This window comes from Scophthalmus maximus, chromosome 17, assembly GCF_022379125.1.
Source record: "Scophthalmus maximus strain ysfricsl-2021 chromosome 17, ASM2237912v1, whole genome shotgun sequence".
Taxonomy (NCBI): Eukaryota; Metazoa; Chordata; class Actinopteri; order Pleuronectiformes; family Scophthalmidae; genus Scophthalmus; species Scophthalmus maximus.
The window spans coordinates 5304306-5323599 of record NC_061531.1 but is presented as its reverse complement, the minus strand read 5'-3'; the positions used below and the strand labels follow the sequence as shown (position 1 = coordinate 5323599).

The 19294-nt window shown below is 42.5% G+C and overlaps 1 protein-coding gene across 2 annotated transcripts; it reads right to left on the bottom strand.

The window, feature by feature from the left end:
- Nucleotides 1–3827: 3827 nt before the first annotated feature.
- Nucleotides 3828–19067, bottom strand: hook2 (hook microtubule-tethering protein 2). 2 transcript variants are annotated; one of them, XM_035614790.2, is made up of 23 exons: nt 18817–19067; nt 18019–18101; nt 17046–17118; nt 16857–16907; nt 16587–16719; nt 16161–16228; nt 15794–15859; nt 14525–14605; nt 12573–12733; nt 11817–11957; nt 11033–11234; nt 10761–10871; nt 9574–9661; nt 9162–9228; nt 8634–8771; nt 7938–8025; nt 7408–7413; nt 7209–7243; nt 7031–7113; nt 6801–6904; nt 5987–6094; nt 5821–5892; nt 3828–5677 (listed from the first exon to the last, which is right to left on the bottom strand). In XM_035614790.2, exons 1-23 carry the CDS (start codon nt 18859–18861, stop codon nt 5549–5551), a joined length of 2133 nt encoding a protein of 710 aa, XP_035470683.1. In that variant the 5' UTR covers nt 18862–19067; the 3' UTR covers nt 3828–5548. The 2 variants fall into 2 exon arrangements, with proteins under 2 accessions (XP_035470683.1, XP_035470684.1); XM_035614791.2 differs by lacking the exon at nt 7408–7413.
- Nucleotides 19068–19294: the final 227 nt, after the last annotated feature.

Below are 19294 nucleotides of genomic sequence, written 5' to 3'. Positions count from 1 at the left end.
CTTTCATGTACATGCTCGTAGCAGCAGGTGCACTGGACTTTGCACGGCTTTAATAGACAGGAAGGATATTGACGTGCGATGTATAATGTATGCAAACATTTGTAACACAGAGAAGATTTTACCTTTTTTTTCCTGTATCAAGGAAGATTGAATTCTGAGAACTATGCCTGTTCAGAAATGCTACTGTAGAAGGCTTCCCCTGAAATACCCTAACCCTCGACTGAGCGGAGCCGCATGTGACTTTGGCTGCTTCGTGAGTCAGAAACTTCAAGGCTCTGGCAACAGACACTGCGTACCACAGATAGTTTCACTTCCTCTACTCTTACATATTCTTATGTTGCAGCACTCGCGTTGTATATTGCCACCTGTATCTCCACATGCAGTCCTATCTAAACATTGTTTGAGCCTAAGAATAATGTATTTTATTTCTTCTCCTTGTCCAAAACTCATCAACCCCACATTTGACTGCGGCGCTGGTGTCTGAAAACCGGGCCACCGCCTCTGGTTGTGCGAGCAGGCAGTGTCAATCGAATGTCTTCCCACCACTGTCAGCCGCCAATTTACTGATGCACCATGACGAGTGTCTTCACCCTCCCGTTCAGACAGCTGTCGCTCAGTCGCACCCTTTCCAATCCATCGCTGTAAGGGAGGAATTCAAATGCTCCTATACGTAAATAAGTATCAGGACAATTTATTTTAACATTATATGGGCCACATTTAAAACAAATGCATGTTGGGCTATGAGGATTTAAGTCCTTCCAATTATTTAGCTTTACAGCAATTGAACAGATGACCCCAAGACTCGTCATTTGAATTCAGCAGATAGACCCGTCCTATAAACCAGGATGCACAAATAATGTGCCAATTAACCAACAGCATACAGATCCCAATGGAGTATATATCTCTTTGTAATAACCTCATTAAAAGTGACTAATCCTCGGACTTGCTGGAGTTGTATTCCCCAGTGGAACAGTGTGTGCCCTCTGCAGGGGAAAATGCAATGAGCACAAGCTGTGCATCATGTTGATAATGCCACACACCACATGACACCTCTCTGCCAAAAGGAAGTACGGCGAGGTACGGTGTGTGTGTATGTGTGCGTGTGTGTGTGTGTGAGAGAGTGAGACTGTTTGAATCCACTGTAGTGAACTGGTGCTACTTGATGGGTTTTTAGGATACATGTCCCCTGTGAAATTCCTCAAATGAAAGAGCAGGACAGAGAGGGTCACCACACACACACACACACACACACACACACACACACACACACACACACACACACACACACACACACACACACACACACACACACACACACACACACACACACACACACACACACACACACACACAGTTACTGTTATGAAAAATTATAACACAGACGGGAGAAGGTTATCTCTTTAAATTGTTATTTTTTTCTACAAGGTCAGTGTCTGAAACAAACTAACAGTTGAGATGAGAATATCTTAATAATTTGTTTCGGCACGACCAAAATGATTGGCGCCGCTGTGCTCAGTTTCATTTACATCCCCTATCTAAGGATTACTGTCATTTCAAAGAGGAAACAGTTCTTCTGGGTTCTGCCCTCTCCCCCCATTATCTTGAAATAATAGAGCTGTATCAGTACATCTCAATTCACCACTGACAAAAAGGACAATGCCAAAGCACTTTAAGATGCTGTGCCCAAGCCTGAACCCCAACATTAACCATTGTACATTCATCTAAATAAATACATCTAAGCCACAGCCACCTAAAATACTATATTGTCCTAATTAAACTAGGAAATTTGTGTGAAGAATATTTTTGCTTAGTTTGGAGCAAAATGTAAAATCTATATTGCAAATCTCAATAAAAATTTGAACAGTTCTAAAACTGGCCTTTTTTGTTAAAAACAAAAAAGGTTGGTAAATAATAATCAATAATTTAGACTGTTTGTATGATATTTCATGTTAGGCCTTAATAATTTAACTCGGCCTTTTAAAAATTATGAAATTTATTCAGTGTACCTGGGGAAAAATACTCTTAAACAGTATTTTTCAAAGAAATTATAAATGTACAATATAGCTGAATTCAAAATGACTCCAGGGTGCATCATGCTATTGTCGTGGGGCAAGAAATAACATATACTTTTATATAATCTGCATCTATCTAAAAGTGATAATCATTATCATATCATTATAATACCAATCATGATCAAAAAAGAGAGTCTGTCAAAGTAAGACTGTACTACGGTGGCCGAGAAGGGTCAACACGAATGCAAAAGCCACAACACCAATTCAAAAGCCACAACACCAATTCAAAAGCCACAACACCAATTCAAAAGCCACAACACCAATTCAAAAGCCACAACACCAATTCAAAAGCCACAACACGAATGCAAAAGCCACAACACCAATTCAAAAGCTAGATCACCCTAAAGAACATGGCTGGTCTTTAATAATCACCGGCACCACTAAACATGAATGGTATATAGCACGTAGGCCTCTATTGACCTAACATGATCCGAAAAGGGACAACAATAAGATGAATGTATTGTTTATCAATGTGCTCTGCATCCTGAACCACGTCACAGTGGCCACAAGTAGAGAATCTTGAATAATGTTACGCTTTCTCGTGAAGTGGTTGAACACGTTTTGTGTTTCAGAGACATTTATACATTTTACACTGGACACAGATTAAATCCCGTTTGTATTCGTAAACTACAACTGTAATTTTACATCCGATTGAAAAGGTGTCTTCACAAATGACGTTTGTTAGTGACAAGGTTAATGCTAACGTTAGATTGCAGTTGAGTACAGAAATATGACAATATAAACACATTGAACAGCATTGCTCACTTGTGACAGTCACATGGCGAGATGAATCAGTTATCTAGCGACAAACGTTTCACTTACCCTACTTCTCAAAGTCCTCAATCTCCCGGTTTTCTTCAAACTTTCGGGGGCGTGCGTCGGCAATAAAAGTCCCCGGGAACACCGGACCAATAATAGAGTCGGACCGCTGCTCACTTCCGTCGTTTACTTCTGTTGTGGCTTTTGCATTCGTGTTGACCCTTCTTGGCCACCGTACAAGACTGTCGTTGGTGCTGAATCTGTAGTTTGCAGTTCAGGACATTTAGCTAGCTGTAGAGTAATATATAATCATCAATAATAATAATAAAAATTAACCTTATTCTGTAGCATGTATCTTAACAAGTTTACAAAGTGCTGTACAATATCCATGGAAAAAAACAGCACAGAACAAAACAAGAAAGAGAACATAAAAGAAAATGATAAAAACAAATTGCATCATTACACCACTAGATGGCGATGTGCGCCCTCAAATGTTCATTCAAATGACAGTACTGGTAAACTCTGCTTTCTGGCCTCGTCTCTGCTGATGTTAATAATCCTGAATACACGCGAGTTTGACCCCATTTCAACTAATGCTGTTTAAATGCGAAACTGACTTTCCTGATCAATCAGTCACAAAGTTCAGTGTGTCACAGCTCTGCCTTAATAATTAATGAATCATTATTACTTGTCAACTCTAATATTTTACCATACTCCTTCCATGGCCAAAGCAGTCCACACCAGTGTTTGCAGCAATTTCTTTGGAGAACACCTTTCCTCGACTATATGAAAAATATGTGACAGTATGAAGTGTTATTTCACTCAACTGTCCTACAGTTGAACATAAGGTCGTGAGAAGTGTGACTAATGAGTTTGGCCTTTAGAACGTGACAGAATTCATCTGTGCCCACTACAAGGACTGATGTGATGAAACCAGGGTGAGTCTTCCAAAAAATGGTTCTTTAATCATATTGACAAAGAAACATCAGTCATCAGTTCTTAAGATCCCATTTATTTGTAGTGCAAAAGTAAGAGCTTACAGGACTACAAATCTTTAACTCGCCTCAGATCCCCATGTGAAATACAGTATGCTATAATCTACTAGACCATTGAGACGAACGCTGACAACCAAATAAAAAGTTAAACCCATCCAGCCATGCAAATGTGTGGCAAAGATAATAACATAACACCATGAATATGAATGCAAAACAATGGAACATCAGTAGAAAAAACTTGAGCACACAACAGCAGGACTCTGGTCTGTGTAGATCATAGCACTAACATTTACAAGGACCAAGAAGAAGTCACAAAACAGCAGCTCTGATATGGGACACGCTGAAGTCACTGCGTCTGCTGAAGAGGAAAATCAACCAGTAGGAGGATGAAGGCAGACGCCTTCTACTGACTTCCTATCAACAGACGACAAAAGAATTCCAGTGTGTTGATGATTATGTTCCTTCCAGTTCAGTCGAGGTTTCAGCTATTAACCAAGTAATTATTCTTAGTGTTATCATAATTAGGGACTCAGCCTTTGTGATGAACTAAAAGGCCCTTCAGTTGCCTCTGTTCACATCAGTGTAAAGTGGTGAGTGCAATTAGGTCCGACCCGCAACCAACACCCTACTTCAATCTTTGGGCGGAGGACACGAAAGGGAATGAGAAAAAAAAAAATCTAAATCATTAGCAACAAATGAGAACATCGTTGAGAAAATCATATGCAGACTTTCATCATCACCTGACGCATGAAAGAGAACCTACAGTATTCTTTAAATAAAAAGTATTTTTTGCCAAATGAGACGGGGAGAATAACGGCAGATATCTCAACAGTCGGGTTTCTTCTGTTGTATCATCCAGTGTTGAGCGAGGCACCAGACAAACCCACCCTTCTAGAAAGAAAGTGCTTTGGTGTATCTTGTGAGAATTCCAATAAATTCTTCTGACGAATATTACGTTTAGAGAAAAATATTCGAGTGACAACAACAGTAAAACAAGACTAGAGCCATCAAACAAACCTCATGATCTTGACAGTTTGTCCTTTGAATCAAAACAAAAGAAACCTCAACAACAAACATGATCTAAAAGAGACAAAAATTAAAGCCAAGAGAAAATTCTAACCAAATGAACAAAACCAAAGAGGTCTGCTGACGGCTAGTGTGATTAACTTGTGTAGTTTTGTGTCCTCTTAAGCATTTACAATAGTAAATATATCACCCATGGTAACCCCTCCCCGTCTAGCACATTTAAGTCATAACCTTGACAAAACTAGATCACATTCCATCCTATTGTATACGCTAAAATATATTTAAAAAAAAAAAAAGGATTTAAAATAGACCTTTAAAGAAACAAGAGCACGTCCGAGAGGCTACAGAGGAAACAAGTCACCTTAAAAGGTGAGAGCCTCTTTTCAGGCTCTACAACTCCTCCGACCCAAGTCATTTCTGTTTCGTTGGGGTTAACTCTGTATGTAATTAACAGCAGTTAGACACAGTAGTACCTTCTTCCTCTGAGGCTCCAGAGAAAATTTTAAAAAAATGTTTTCCTCTTGTACCATTAAGAGCCAGCAGGGGGCAGCAGCAGCATGGAAAATAAAATACTCTTGAGGCGCAGTGACCACGTCAAGGCATTAAGGCAAAGTTACTGGGAGTTCAGACGAGGTCGCCGTGGATCATTTTTATCTGGTTCGTTCGTTCTCCTGCTTGGGAGGTTGTTTTTTTTTTTTATCTCGGGTGGTGTCGCGTCAGGCCTCTCCTGGCGTTGGTGGACTGCCTCTGCTGGGCCAGGAAGGACATGGCCTGGTTGGAGTGTCCCAGCCGCTCGCCGGACACCTTCTGATGCAACGCCATCCCCTGGGAGAGAGAAGAAAAGGGCGCAATTGTTTCTGTCCAGTCAAAAAATCTTTGTTTGACCACAAATCTCTTTTGTCACAGCAAAGGCGGTAGAGCCGTTTTCACAACGCTTTTTCGTTGTGTGCATTTGTTCACTCACTCACCATGTTGTACCACGCAGCGATGAGGAGTTTCTCCTCTTGGTCATGTCTGACTTTGTTCTTCTCAAAGTCATGCTGCACAAAGAAGCAGATCATTTTGCATGAGTGGGATTTAACAGAGCTACATTCACCTCATTTGTGTCTTTATATTAAAAAGGTGTAATTATACCTCCAGGTGGTGGATCCTTCTCTCCTTCTCCGTCAGCTGGTTCTTCAGAGCCTGAATGTCAGGAGTCCTAGTCACCGGCTGCTGCTTGGGATCCAGGGTTTTGATCACCTGCACACAGGAGACCTCTGTTAATTTAGCATTATGCTTCTGTAACACTCATGAAGGACAGTTTTTAATTAAATGGTCAAAACGGATGCAGCAGAACCAGAAATATCTTGTTTTGTGAGTTTTTTTTCCTGCGGCAGCTGATATAGCCTTGAGAAGCTGGCATCAGATATGGGGAGTGGGCTACAGTGATCTGAAAACTCACTACTTTCAAACTCCACACCTCAAGATTAAAAAAAAAATGTCAAAGTCGCTTTCAGACATGAAATCCGGAAAATGTCCAGAGGTTGCCTTTCACATAAGACGAACGCAGCAGGAGATTGTCCGAGTCAGACATGTTCACACCAGCAGAAAAATGTCCAGAACATTGTGTGGCGTCTGGGTAGATCATACAGGAGGGTGGACATGACGATGATTCCATTGTGGAAAGCAGTGTTTTGGTTTTCTTACAGTCATCAACACACCCACTTGACATTTTCAGATACAGCCCCTCTGGAGAGGTTCAGAAAAATACCCGGACTTCAGTGCATGTCTGAAAGTAGCTCAAGTGACGCCACCTGTGGCACACTATGACAATATCACAATACTTTATGCACTAGTATTCCGACAAATCAGCAGATTTCCCCTTTAAATCTGTGAACGAAAACAACCCCTATTTTTATTTCAAGCCTTGTGCTGAGGACAACCTGTCGCGTTATGTTGGACTGACCGTTCTCGCCTTCTCCACATAGCGTTTGTATCTGTCCTCCATCTGCTTCATGTCCTCGTCCTTCTTCCGCAGGATCTCCTGGAGTTCATCTATCTTCTTAGCCACTGAAAGGGAGATAACAAAAAAGTGTTTAGAAGAGAAGAAAGAGTGAACAGTGGCAGGTGCTCAAAGACGCAGCAGCTGAAGGGAAAAGGGAGCACGAAGTGACACTTTTTTAACGAAAGTCTTACTGTTGCCGTCCACTTTGGGCTCGAGGTCATCAATGACCTCTCTTTTCTTTTGAAGATCTGTGTGAGCTTCGTGGAGCTTCTCCCTGCATTGATCACAAAAAAGTGTGTGAGTGTATGTGAATGAGTGCATGTTTGGAGCACACAGATGCATAACAGTGAGAAGCAGTAGAGTACTTACAAGTGTGCCTCAAGCTTTTTCTGCAGTAAGGACGACTAAGACAAGAGGGGGGAAAAAACATATTAAACTCTTTTCTAAATGGCACATAAACACATAAACAAACACAAAAGCATGCGCACACACACAGTTAAGCTGTGAAAGCCAAGCTATCAAAGAGTTAAATCATGGGCCAGGTGGACAGAGGGTGGGCCGTACTTACGATCGCCTGATTTTGGCAGAGTTGACCGATGGGGGCAGGCGGAGAGAGACAGACAGAGAGGGGCAGGCGTTAACAGTGAATCACCACAGCAGACTCGGGTTAAATTCACACACGATGTGTATTAAGAAGTAGGAGAACAGACACTGCGAATCCTCGACGTCCGAGTGTCTGTCCAACAAACTCACACAGTGTGCTATGCAAACATTTTACTTAATGTTATATAAAACGTTGCTGCTTCAAAAAACACAATTCAAGGAATGATATGAGAATCACATATTTGGCATTCCAGTTTCACATTTTTACACTAATCATAATGATAATGATTATCCTCTGCTTAAGACAAAAAGAAAATCAGGACTCATCTAGTTTAGTTTCATGAGGAAACAAAAGTTTTCACTTGCGCAGTGAGTGCACAGTCTGAACATGATTGTAGAAAAACACGAGTTGTAATTAGGAAAGTTTTAAGTGTGTGAAGTGACAAACGTAGGCAGAGGAGAAGGAAGCAGCTCTCTCTCTCTCTCTCCACTCACATCTTCAGTCTTGCCGTCCTGCTCCTGGAGAACTCTCTGGAGCTCCTCGATCTGAGAGCGCAGCTCTGAGATCTGCTGCTGGTTCAACCTTGGGAACAGACAAGGAGAGGGAAGGGGTGAGGAGAAAGGTTAGGAACAGAACAAGAAAGAGCAACAAGCAAAAGGGAGGGATGGGGGGGTGAAGATGTGAAAACATAAGTAGACAATTGAAACACAAGTTTATAAAGTTGCTTCTCTGGGTGGAAGAGGTTTGCATAGCATCATATGGATCCTTAGCAAATGTGCTGCCTGGCCATTCCCTGCCCCGCTCTGCTGAGCATGCTCACTCCACTCCTCTCCTCCTGTCCCTGTTGCTGAGGAGGCTTCCCACACCCTGAGCCTGGTGTTGTAATACACACGCACAGTCCACCCACATGTCCACATGCCCACAGGCATGTAAACACACACACACGTATACACACACAGTCAAGGGACAATCTGGCTTTCTGCTGTCTGTCCTCCAGAGCAGCCCACACAGCTCAGCTGAGCACACAGTCCAGAGGGCGAGTTGACATTTAGGCAGATATCACTCCTGCTGATGAGCCAAACAACCAGCTTAATGTCCAGGGACACACAATATGGCGGCCTAGAAGTAAGACGATGATTCAACACTGCTGAACATGAAGTTGGCTGGTACGTTACAGATGGAAACACTACCTGTTCTGAGTTTCCAGGGTGTTCCTGCTGCGCTGAGCTTCCTCCAGCTCAGCCTGCACCTCCACTAGCTTCTGCCTGTATGACTCCTCCTGGACGCACAACATCTTGTTTTCACTCTGCAGACGCACCACTGTTTCCCTGTTCGGAGGTGAGAGGAGAGAGGGGACAGGAGGTGAAGCAATGGGGGCCAGAAGAAAGTGGAGGACAGATGAGGAGTGGTGTAGGCAAAGAAAAGAATAGCTCCGCAGAGTTGACCAAGCTTTCTGTACGACAACGCCCAGGCCAAATGTGCTGCCATGTGTCATTATTTCAGGGGCCAATTGCGCATTCAAGTTCTAAAAATAAACATTTGAGTGTTAGCAGGTCTATCTCGGGGTACAGACGATGAATGTAGGGTATGCGTGGGCTAGTTTAAAGAGGGAAAATCTTATCCGTTACACCCCAATTCAATTGCTGTGCACACAGTATCCCCTTCCACACAACAGCTTATACAGAATAATAATAATTATTAATTATTAACAGGCATACTTGAGCTCAGCAGGCATGATCTCTGCAGCAAGGTTTCCCACTGTGACATCACTGTCACACAAGCCTCCTGTGGAGCAAAAGACAGGAAATCAACTGGTGACGGAGGTGATTTAATAAAATAGCTTCAGAGAGAATATCTATAGAGAGTCCACTTTATTATTAAAACAAACCCTGAATAATTCAATGGAATAATTCAATGCCATTTGTTTTAATTTGTTTTTTTGCATTTCTCTGTAAATCCCTTTGGTAAACACCTGCTGTTTTCTAAATGTGGAAATGTCTACAGCTGGACTAAACCATGACATGGAAAACATTTATATAAATGTAATATCGTCAGATTATTTTACCAGATTACAAATCCTTCATTATTTCTTTATTCATTCCTAGACAGTGCAATTCTAGTTCAACCCACCTGCTCCACTGAGACACCTCTGCTGGACCTGTGCACACCGGAGCTCGTCGTTCGTCTCCCGCAGTGTGTCCCTCTCTGAGATCAGACGCTGAGGAACAAAGCACAACTCACACTGACCTCAGCTTCAGTTTACTGTGTTGGAGAACTTAATAGGGCACCGGTGGCATCGAGAAAGTCGACCCTTTTTCAATGAGATTATTATGACAGAGATGAAGTGAAATGTAAATGTAGACACGTCGGCACAGTGTGTATTACTTAATTACTCCCACAAGTGACAGAGGACATTCATCACTGCTGTCAGATTGCAGAAGGTGCAAGAACTGACACTGGACGTGGGAGTCCACTGAAGAATAGTACGAGATTTTGCTTGGCAACAATTCCTCATGCAGCAGCGCGCGTACTGTAATCATCACAAGACCTAGTGTATGGCTGCACTGTGTGAAATTGAGGATGTATTTGAAAATTGCTGTGGAAGTGCTGTAAGGTGCGACTTTCAAAACTTAGGAAAGAAGATAAAGCTTACTAAAAAGGATGCTGAATGTCACAAAATGATGTCATTGCATCTTATTCGCATTCTTTTAATCTGTTTGCTTCTCTCCTACTCTTTAAGCTCACCTTTACAGTATTTCCCCCCCAATAAAGCTGTTCTCATATACATGTCTTTCTGCTTGTGTTGTCAAACAAAGGACCAAGAGTGAAATTGGGACTGAATTGTGCCCCTAGGGGGCTCAGGCTCACAGGGCAGTACTGACAACAATCTTCAGTGTGAAGCAGCTAAGAAGAAGTCATATTTATTGCTCAGTCTAGCGACAATGATGCCAAGCTGACAAGTGTAGCCTGTAAATGCCCCGGTGATTACGCAATAACAACCTGTTGGCACCAATTGATGCATTGTCAAATTGGGGAAACTTCAACATTTAGTCAGTCAGAGACATTAGTGTTTCTTAGATTGGCCTTATTTTTGTGCTCTAGCCAACAAATAGAAATCCACAAGGGACTGCCATCATTGAAATAAAAACTCTATCACCTTACAGTAAAGTAATATGACAGGGCTGTAGTGTGTGACCTTAATACTAGACAGAGACACTTCAAACTGATAAAACACCACAGTAAAAGCACAGTGGAAGAGGCATGACAACATTTTTTTCACAACAGAACTTATTTCCTGACGGTCTTCATCAACTTACTTCTTTCTCTTTCAGCAGTGCGTCATACTTGTCGTGAAGGTTCTTGTACTCAAACTGCCACTTTTCAGCTTTCATGGCCTCTGCCGAGTGCTTGGTGTGAAGCTCATGAGCCTGCAAGTCATAGAGCATAGCAAAAGTCTCTGTGTTGGCAAGAGCGCTCTATAAAAACTGCGACATTTTCCAAACACGTGCCGAAGCCAATTGATGTGTTAAACACCGATTGGACGTCAACACATGAGCAAGCATCACTCGTCGACCCCCCTTCATCTTGCCTGTCTCTTGTAGGTGTCCAGCTGGTTGCGGACGGCATTGGCCCTGCGGAGCTCCTCCTCCAGCTCGCAGGTGCGCTGCATGTACACAGTGTTGCGCTCCTCCAGGAGGCGCACCTGTCGGCGCAAGTCTCCCAGATCCTCCAGCTTCCGCTTGTACGTCTCCACCATTGTTTCGAGCTGGTTCACCCGGTCAGACGAATGCCTGAGGGCGAGATGTGTGGGAAGTGTTGAGTGCCGACGCAGGAATATGACTATTAGTCCAACACAATACATCCGCGCAGATTATGTACATAGCTGCAGAGAGACGACAACTCTGACGCAAGCCAGTGTCAATGCATAAAATTCATATTATTAACACAGACGTCAGAGAGGACCTAATGGACGTCTGTGTGTGGGCAGAGTGGGAGTTTTTTCTGTGAGTGTTAAATTATTATAGATGAACTACTGCTTAAAAAGGACAAGACTGGTGATGTTCTCCATGTTTGGTATTGTCAATAAATCCCTTGAAAACATCAGTTCAAAATGAACAATGTGTTGGTGAGAAAGAATTTTGCCCAGAGGACTCTGATGAACTATGAATCAATGGCATTTTAACAAGTCCTTAATGTATTGATTTGTTCCAGTGAAATGCTGTAGGAAAAGCTACAAAGCAGAAAAAGTCCACATGACTCAACATGCTCCATGACTTTCCGCAGTGTTGCTTATCATAAACTTAGATTAGCATGTAACATACAATAGATTTTTGGCTCCCACAACAAATTCAACTCAGTACAACTGGCCTCACCTGAGAATATCCATCTCGTCTTTGAAGGCCTGGGCCTCCTGCGCCAGACTGGTCAGCTCTTCGTTACGATGCAGCAGGTCGGTCACCTCCCGCTCCAAAATTTCTCCCCGCACACGCATGTCATCTCTGCTGTTCTCCAGTCTGACACATACATGATAGAGGAGCGGTGTTTTGTGTAACTGAATAAACTGGGTGGATTCATTATAAGATAAGAAAATAGTATTGGGATTTCATTTTGACTTGACATGCTACTTATGAATGTGACATTATTAGCTCCAGCTACATTTCATTACATTTCTAAAAAGGGCGGTAAGCGATTTTAATCCAATACACTCTTTGTAAAATTATGTAAAATTAGCAAATATTTCCTAGCAGTCCACTAGTTGTCAGTTTTGTGTTTGCAGTGGGAAAAACCCCCCACAGTTTTTCCGGCATATATTTTTCTGCATATTTACAACACAACACTGCGTGTGCAGTTTGTAAACATCACTCGTCAACTCCTTATGAGACGTGCTAGCACCAGACGCTTTTGGGGTTTTGGCATCGTGGTTTGTGCATATGTTCGAGGCCCGGTCACAAAATCACAACAACATAGACAAGCTTTCTCTAAAATTGCTTCCTGCACCTTTAAAGGTTAAGTAAATCATGTAGATTTGAACATGTCTATTATGTATAGGCCTGATGAGAGTCACTACTAATGCATCCCTGGACTGCTCTCCTAAGTAAATCCGTCTAGTGTCGGTGCGCAGACTATACCTGTAGTTCTCCTCCTGAAGCTGCTCCATCTGACTCTGCAGCAGCAGCAGCTTCTTGCCAGTGATGGTGGAGATGTCCAGAGAGTCGCGGCGGCTCAGCTTCTCCTTCAGAGCGTGAGTCTCCCCCTGAAGGGACAACTTCTCCTCCAGCGCCACTGACAACTGAGGGACGGAGGACAAACATTGCAAAAGATGTTTGAAGACTGACAGATTCGGTTTTAGACTGCTGAGAGAGAAGTGATGAAGACGCACAAAGTGACAAATCTACAGCTGTACGAAGGAAGGGAAAAAAGATGCACGGCAAAAGAAAAGTCCTCAACGCTGCTTTACAGAATAACATCATCAGGATAGCTGACAAAATCGAAAAATGAACGTGTAAAAGCTACAGTACAAGCACTCAACTGACTCAAAGAGGAAAAATACTGATGCACTCCCCACCTTGAGTGCACAGAGGACCACGAACACATGCTTTTGTTTTCTCATTTCACATGCGCAGCCGTCAGAGGACAGTTAGTCAGCTGGTGTGCTATGGTCTCAGCCGGGTGGAACTTTCTCAATGGTGAAGTTGTTAGCGTTTGGCCTCAGGGACTAAACCAGATCCTAATGGTTTAAATAGATGAATGTGGATAGCTCACGAGGACCATCAGTGAAATTGGATATACTGTTTAGAGCCCGACCGATATGGACTTTTGTGGGTAGATGATGATACTGGTATTAGAGAGTAAAACATTTCAAAATGTCATTATCAAATTTATATGATAAAGAAATGTCATTGATGTAACTGGTATTTTATATTTTTACCCTCAACTCTATTATCAATAACACAAAAATAACCGAACATATAGGAATTTAAAAGATTAAGAAGAGCTTGTAAACATAAATGCACATCTTTTCTGCATTGTTTATTCTGTAAAATAATACTTTTATATCACATCAGCAAGTTAAAATGCTGATACTGTTATGTCTGTGAGGGGCCCATATCAGCTGATATTATAATCGGTCAGGCTGTAATACAGTTACAGTTGGAGGGGAGAACTGTTCTAACGTCAGGGCTGATGCAGGAGGTTTGAACTGAGTCGGGGAGACAGTGAAGTTAAGAGTTGTATTACGTAAAGGGAATGTTTGTGTTTGAGACTGATCTGAGGTTACAGTTAGAGAAGCCGGCATTCCAGTATCCAAAAAGCGGAACGTATATACATATATGTATACTTACCTGCTGGACATCTTTCCAGATTGAATTCAGCAAAACCCTACACTGAACTTTAAGGACAGATTGCATGCTTCAGCAAAGGACCAGTAAATAGCTTTCAAAACAACACAAATGACTAATCCCTAATGCGTGGGCTGAGCAAGTAAACAAACAGGTGGGCTGAGAGCAGTACAAATTATTGTTGGCTACTGCTCCATCCCAAGGCAATGTGTCAGTTTTATGTCGGTGTTATGCAACTATTGACTAGTGTGTTTCTTTCAAATTAAAATTTAAAAAAACCCTAATTAGACCTTTTCTCAGTCAGTGGTGCAAAGACAAGCCATGGGGACACAAAGTCTCATGCGGGGCTAATCAATAAGGGTCAGAGCACAAAAGCTGCAGACACACAAACATTCAACAACATGCTGCAACCACACTACAGCAAAACTACAGCCTGTACGTATTTACAAAGTCATGTGTATAGAGCTGAAATTATTACTCCAAAAGCCACAACAGAGTTGTTCTTTGTTAGACAAATGGAACATAAAATAAAATAAATAAAATAAAAAACATAATAGTAAAATATCTGTAGCTGTAGTTAATGTGAATTTGTTTGGTTGCACTGTAAAAAAAATAAATTCTAAACACATACAGTGCTTGCTCTTGTATCATATTTCTGACAAAGTGTCACCAAAGGATTACATTTTAAGGAATATAATTTGGATGAAATGTTTGTAAAGTAAGACAAAACTACATGAACCAACCTGATGTTGCAGGTCTCGACAGCGCTGGCTCAGGTCCTGCTTCTCGTCTGCCTCCTCACTCAGAAAATAATACTTCCTGGACTGCAAGCACACAACGTGGAGACAGAGGAGACCCCATACTAGTCAGTAAGATGGAATAAACATGAAGAAAAAGGGTGAGGGTCAACACAAAGAGCGGATCGAGTGAAACCTCTGAGTTTGTTATCTCCGAGATGACGGAGTTTTCTGTTCCAGAAACGGAAAGACTTTAACCCGGAACTGAAGTAACCTAAACTTTTAATCGAACTTGTTCGCTGCAAGATATTCTCCAAAAACCCTGACTGTCACTCACGGCCCTTCATTTCCTCATTAATGCGGTCAATATCAAAGCGCAAATTAGAGCACATTCATCAGCAGAAGTTTATGTTTACAATATCTTGATTGGACATACGTTTGCTACTTAAGAACTGCTACTTACAAACAGTACCTCTATTATGATCCATCAGTCACCAATGTGAGGGCCAAGACACCGAACGCTTACATTCAAATATTACAAATTGTTGCTTCATCCACAGCTCATAATAAAATCTATAATCAATAACAGCTTTGTGTCTTTATGAGACTGAGACCCTGAACAATAAGCCAAATGTCAGGTCGCCAATAAGAAACATTTACCATGCATTAATACTGTAAATTTAAGACATGAGACTATGATCTGTGACAAATCATTTCTCATGGTGTGATTGGAGGCACTGATGGGACATTCCTATCGTATTGTCATATTGTTGATTGTCTGATATTTCTGAGTGATTGTAGTACAGCTGGAATTAACATTTAAAAACTGGGCTACGTGTAGTTTAAAAGTAGTGACTACCTTTGATATCACTGCTGCATAAGACTCACTTTACACTAAACTATTTGTTAAAGTCGGCTAAAGAATGTGGTCTGCTGGAATACAATGAATAAAAAAACAGGGATAACTTATTGTCTCTTTTATATAACTCAGGCTCGTTATTTTTTTTATAAATGCATGAGTGTGCATTGTCACATTAACCTGTCGAGCTCCACCAGATTAAAATGGCGGCTCTGTTCTTTAGTTACCCACTGAGAGACCTGCGTTGACGTCAACTTTTTTTTTTCAATTCAACATGGAGGCGCTCATCTCCCATCCCACCTCAGAGTTCAGGGTGTTAAGGTTTAACTGTGTTAAACCTGCTTTCTGAAACAGCCCCCCGCTGAGTGAAGAGTAGACAGAATACAAAGGGTCAAAGAAAGTGTTGCAGGATTCACCTGGTAGTCGAAGTCCCCGTAGGTCTCTGGGCTTCCTGGTTCAGATGAAGGTTCTTTTGATAAGAGCTAAGAAAAAGCAGTCAAAAGAAAAATGAACGAAAAGATAAAATTGTGGGAATGATACATGACCATTACCATAAAATTTTCCGCCAATGTTCAATGTTGCTCCAGACAAATGGGTGTCAATAGAACACTAAACTTATTTAGTAACATGAAATGTAAACATGTTGAATGTAACATGTTGAATGTCTGAGACACCGTTCAGCCTCAGTCAGATTTCTTTGATTGTGAATTCACAGTGACTAAGAGCAGGGATTACCTGCAAAGGGAAGAGCCAGGGAAAAGGAGAAGCAAGAGGCTCACTCACCTCCTGAATGGCTGTCATCACAACATGCTGGACCGATTCCTCAAGTGTCATTATTTGCTGAATTTGCTCTGCGTTTAGGACAAGACAAGAACAGACCAGTGATGGTGCAGCCAAATACAGATCGACACTAATTATCCGCTAAAAACAAAAACAGAAATGTATCTACTTCCAGAGGACTTGTGGATATCCAGCTAGTGTTTTAACAACAACAACAAAAAAATTAGTTTACCTTCTAAATTATAATCTGTATGATTGGTTTTGGTGTGGGGGAAAACAGCATGTGGTCAGTTTTTTTAAAATTGAGACGGTCAGGCCATGAATGACATCAAAAAGGAATCATGTGAGCTGACTGAGTTAATCCCATGTGTTGTTTTCACAGATGGCTGCATCCGCTTGGTTTTCCCTCTTTTACAGCAGACAGCTTACCTTGTTTTTTCTCACAACTGACAGCGCAGCCGAGTACAAGTTGTACCAGCTTGCCCAGCTCAGTGACATCGCCCATCTCTCCGATAAGGTTAACATCTGGCAAGTGCTCATCTGACACCTGATGACCGAGCACCTGTTCGTGGAGAGTAAGGCGAGACAGAACTGAGTCTGGAGATATGTGGGAAAAAAACTGGAGAGAAAATCTAGCAAAGAAAATACAAGAAGACACAAAAACAAATTGAGGTAGATAAAATGATATACTGTTCTTACATCATGATAATACTCCAGCATGCTCTTGAGGATCTTTTTCAAGTTGCTGACCTAAAAGAAGAAAACAAAAGTACAGTCTAGATCATCATTTTCAACAGGGTTACAAAAAGTACAAAAAAAAACTGGACATCTTGATTATTCTTTGTTGCTGTAAGGTTTTATGTCATATCCTGTTGTTTCACAAATTACCTTGAGGCGCCAGTTGACCCCGTTCTCCTCCTTGATCCTGCCTAGCCACGTCTCATTAAACCAAGAGCGGTCTCTGTTAATGAGAGCACAAGAGAACTCCAGTGACAAGGACAACACAAGATTCACAGGAGGCCACGGGGCAATGAGGCCGTGTGCTGCTGTTCTGTTCTACCAAGTACAATGGCATTTGAATAGTTAATTGAAAGTCTTATGTCCCATGTAGAAGTAATGCTCAAGAGGCAGTTAAAAATGCCCTAAAATAGGAAAATATTTTGTTTGATAAAAAAAAAATACTGCTGTTTTATTATTTGTAGAAGGGAAACACAAACACAAGCTCCACCTCAAGCTCCAAAGGTCATTAGGCCTGGACACACTGGTTTGCTCAGCTGGGCAAATTCCAGCAAGAAGATGACCTCACACATCCAGCCTCTATGTATAACATAGTTCAACATGCCTTTGCATAGACGATGGCTTTCAGCAATTCAAAAAGCAATTCGGATCAAATCACACAGATAAGCAAATCTACGCGAGTGGGTCCTGACTGGTTCCTCTGAGTCCACACTGTGGATTTAAATAATCAAAACAACACAATACACTAGGCCTGCAACAGTTACTCGATTAATCGATCAGTAATCGATTACTTAATTAATCGTCAACTATTTTGATAATCGATTAATCGTTTCAAGTAGTAGTAGCGGTAGTTTTATGGGGAATTCTCTGATTTCAGCTCCTTAAATGTGAGTATTTTCTGGTTCCTCTGCTCCTCTGTGACAGTAAACTAAATATCTTCGGTGTGCGAACAAAACATGATCTCGGGGCCCTCGGGGAACAAGATCAACACTTTGCAGCATTCACGACACTTTATGGACCAGACAGCCGATCGATTATGAAAAACACTCGTGAGCTGCGGCCCTGCAATACACCATAACTAGAAGTGTTTCAACTTCTGAAGAACGCGGCGGCGGGCCCTCACATTCTGTGCAGCACGTGTGCGATGGCCACTCCACTGGTCAGGTCCTGCTTGCTGTTGCATGACGGCACCTGGAACGTCTGTAACTGTGGAGGGAACATGTTGACAAACTGGTCATCAAGTAAGAAAACCTCTTGACGCACACACACAATGCATCCGGTGTAGTTTTGAACTGAACTGCACCGGATTGATCAGAGATGAAGACCGTGTTGCTCGTGATCTGGTACCAGCAGTAAATCGGACAGTAGCACAATGTTGCAGAACAACTAATTGTCAGATAGTGAAGATAGTTGGCAGTAACAGGGGGGACTCGACTAGCTACTCGTATCAGCAGGTGTCTTAAGTCGGGTCGCACACTTTGCCTCCGTGAGGGGAAAAGTGCCAAACAGGTAGATTTCCCCCCTGAGCTCCAGTAGTGACTACTCTCAGTCGACTCTCGGCTCTGACACTAAGCTAGTGGGGTGTGTTGGTCTGCCAGGTCGCCGTCCGCTCGACAACACGGACAACAAGCTAGCACACAACTTCCCAAGCTGTGCGCCTAGCTAGTTAGCTCGGCAGGCTAGCGGCAGGTAGCTTCAGAATACACAACTCTCGCGCCCTTAAACTCTCTTCTTTTCTTCCTTTTTTTTTCAACATGCGTCAGTTTACTCAATTCAATGGAATAAGTGAGCGTCGAGGGGCGTCAAGTCCCAAAGGCGACGCTAATTCCCTCCCCACTGCGCCGCCACCTGCCGTCACCTGCTAGCCTCGCCGCTAGCCTCGCCGCTAGCCGCCGGAGCTCCCGAACATCATCAAACTCACCCAGTTCAACAGCGAGTCGCAGAGCTCGGCTCTGTCCAGACTCATCGTGCCGCGGCCGGTCGAACCTCCTCCGGGAGCTCACAGGAGGGGAAGCGGTGGGGGGTGATTGTTTGGTTTTCTTTACGATCGAGACTCTTTATATTTCCCCCCCCCGAAGTTTTGTTACTCGCTCCCGACACTTTCCACGTCAGTCATTCTCCGGCCATGGCCTCTCCTGCAGCTCCGGCCCGCTTCGCGCTTCTTGCGCCTGTTATCCAAGCGAGCTCCCGTATTCGGAGCGTTCCCATGGAAACGAATTATATTTCGGCTCAGCTCGTCTGGTCGTCATGGTTGAAATAATAATAACGATAATTGTTCTGCCTTGTTGAGCCCCCGTATTGACGCTGGCTTACAATCCTGGCGATCTCCAAGACTCAAAGAGTTTTAAAGCAGCAAATTATTATGATCGTTGTGATTCAGATTATTATCAGTGTTATAA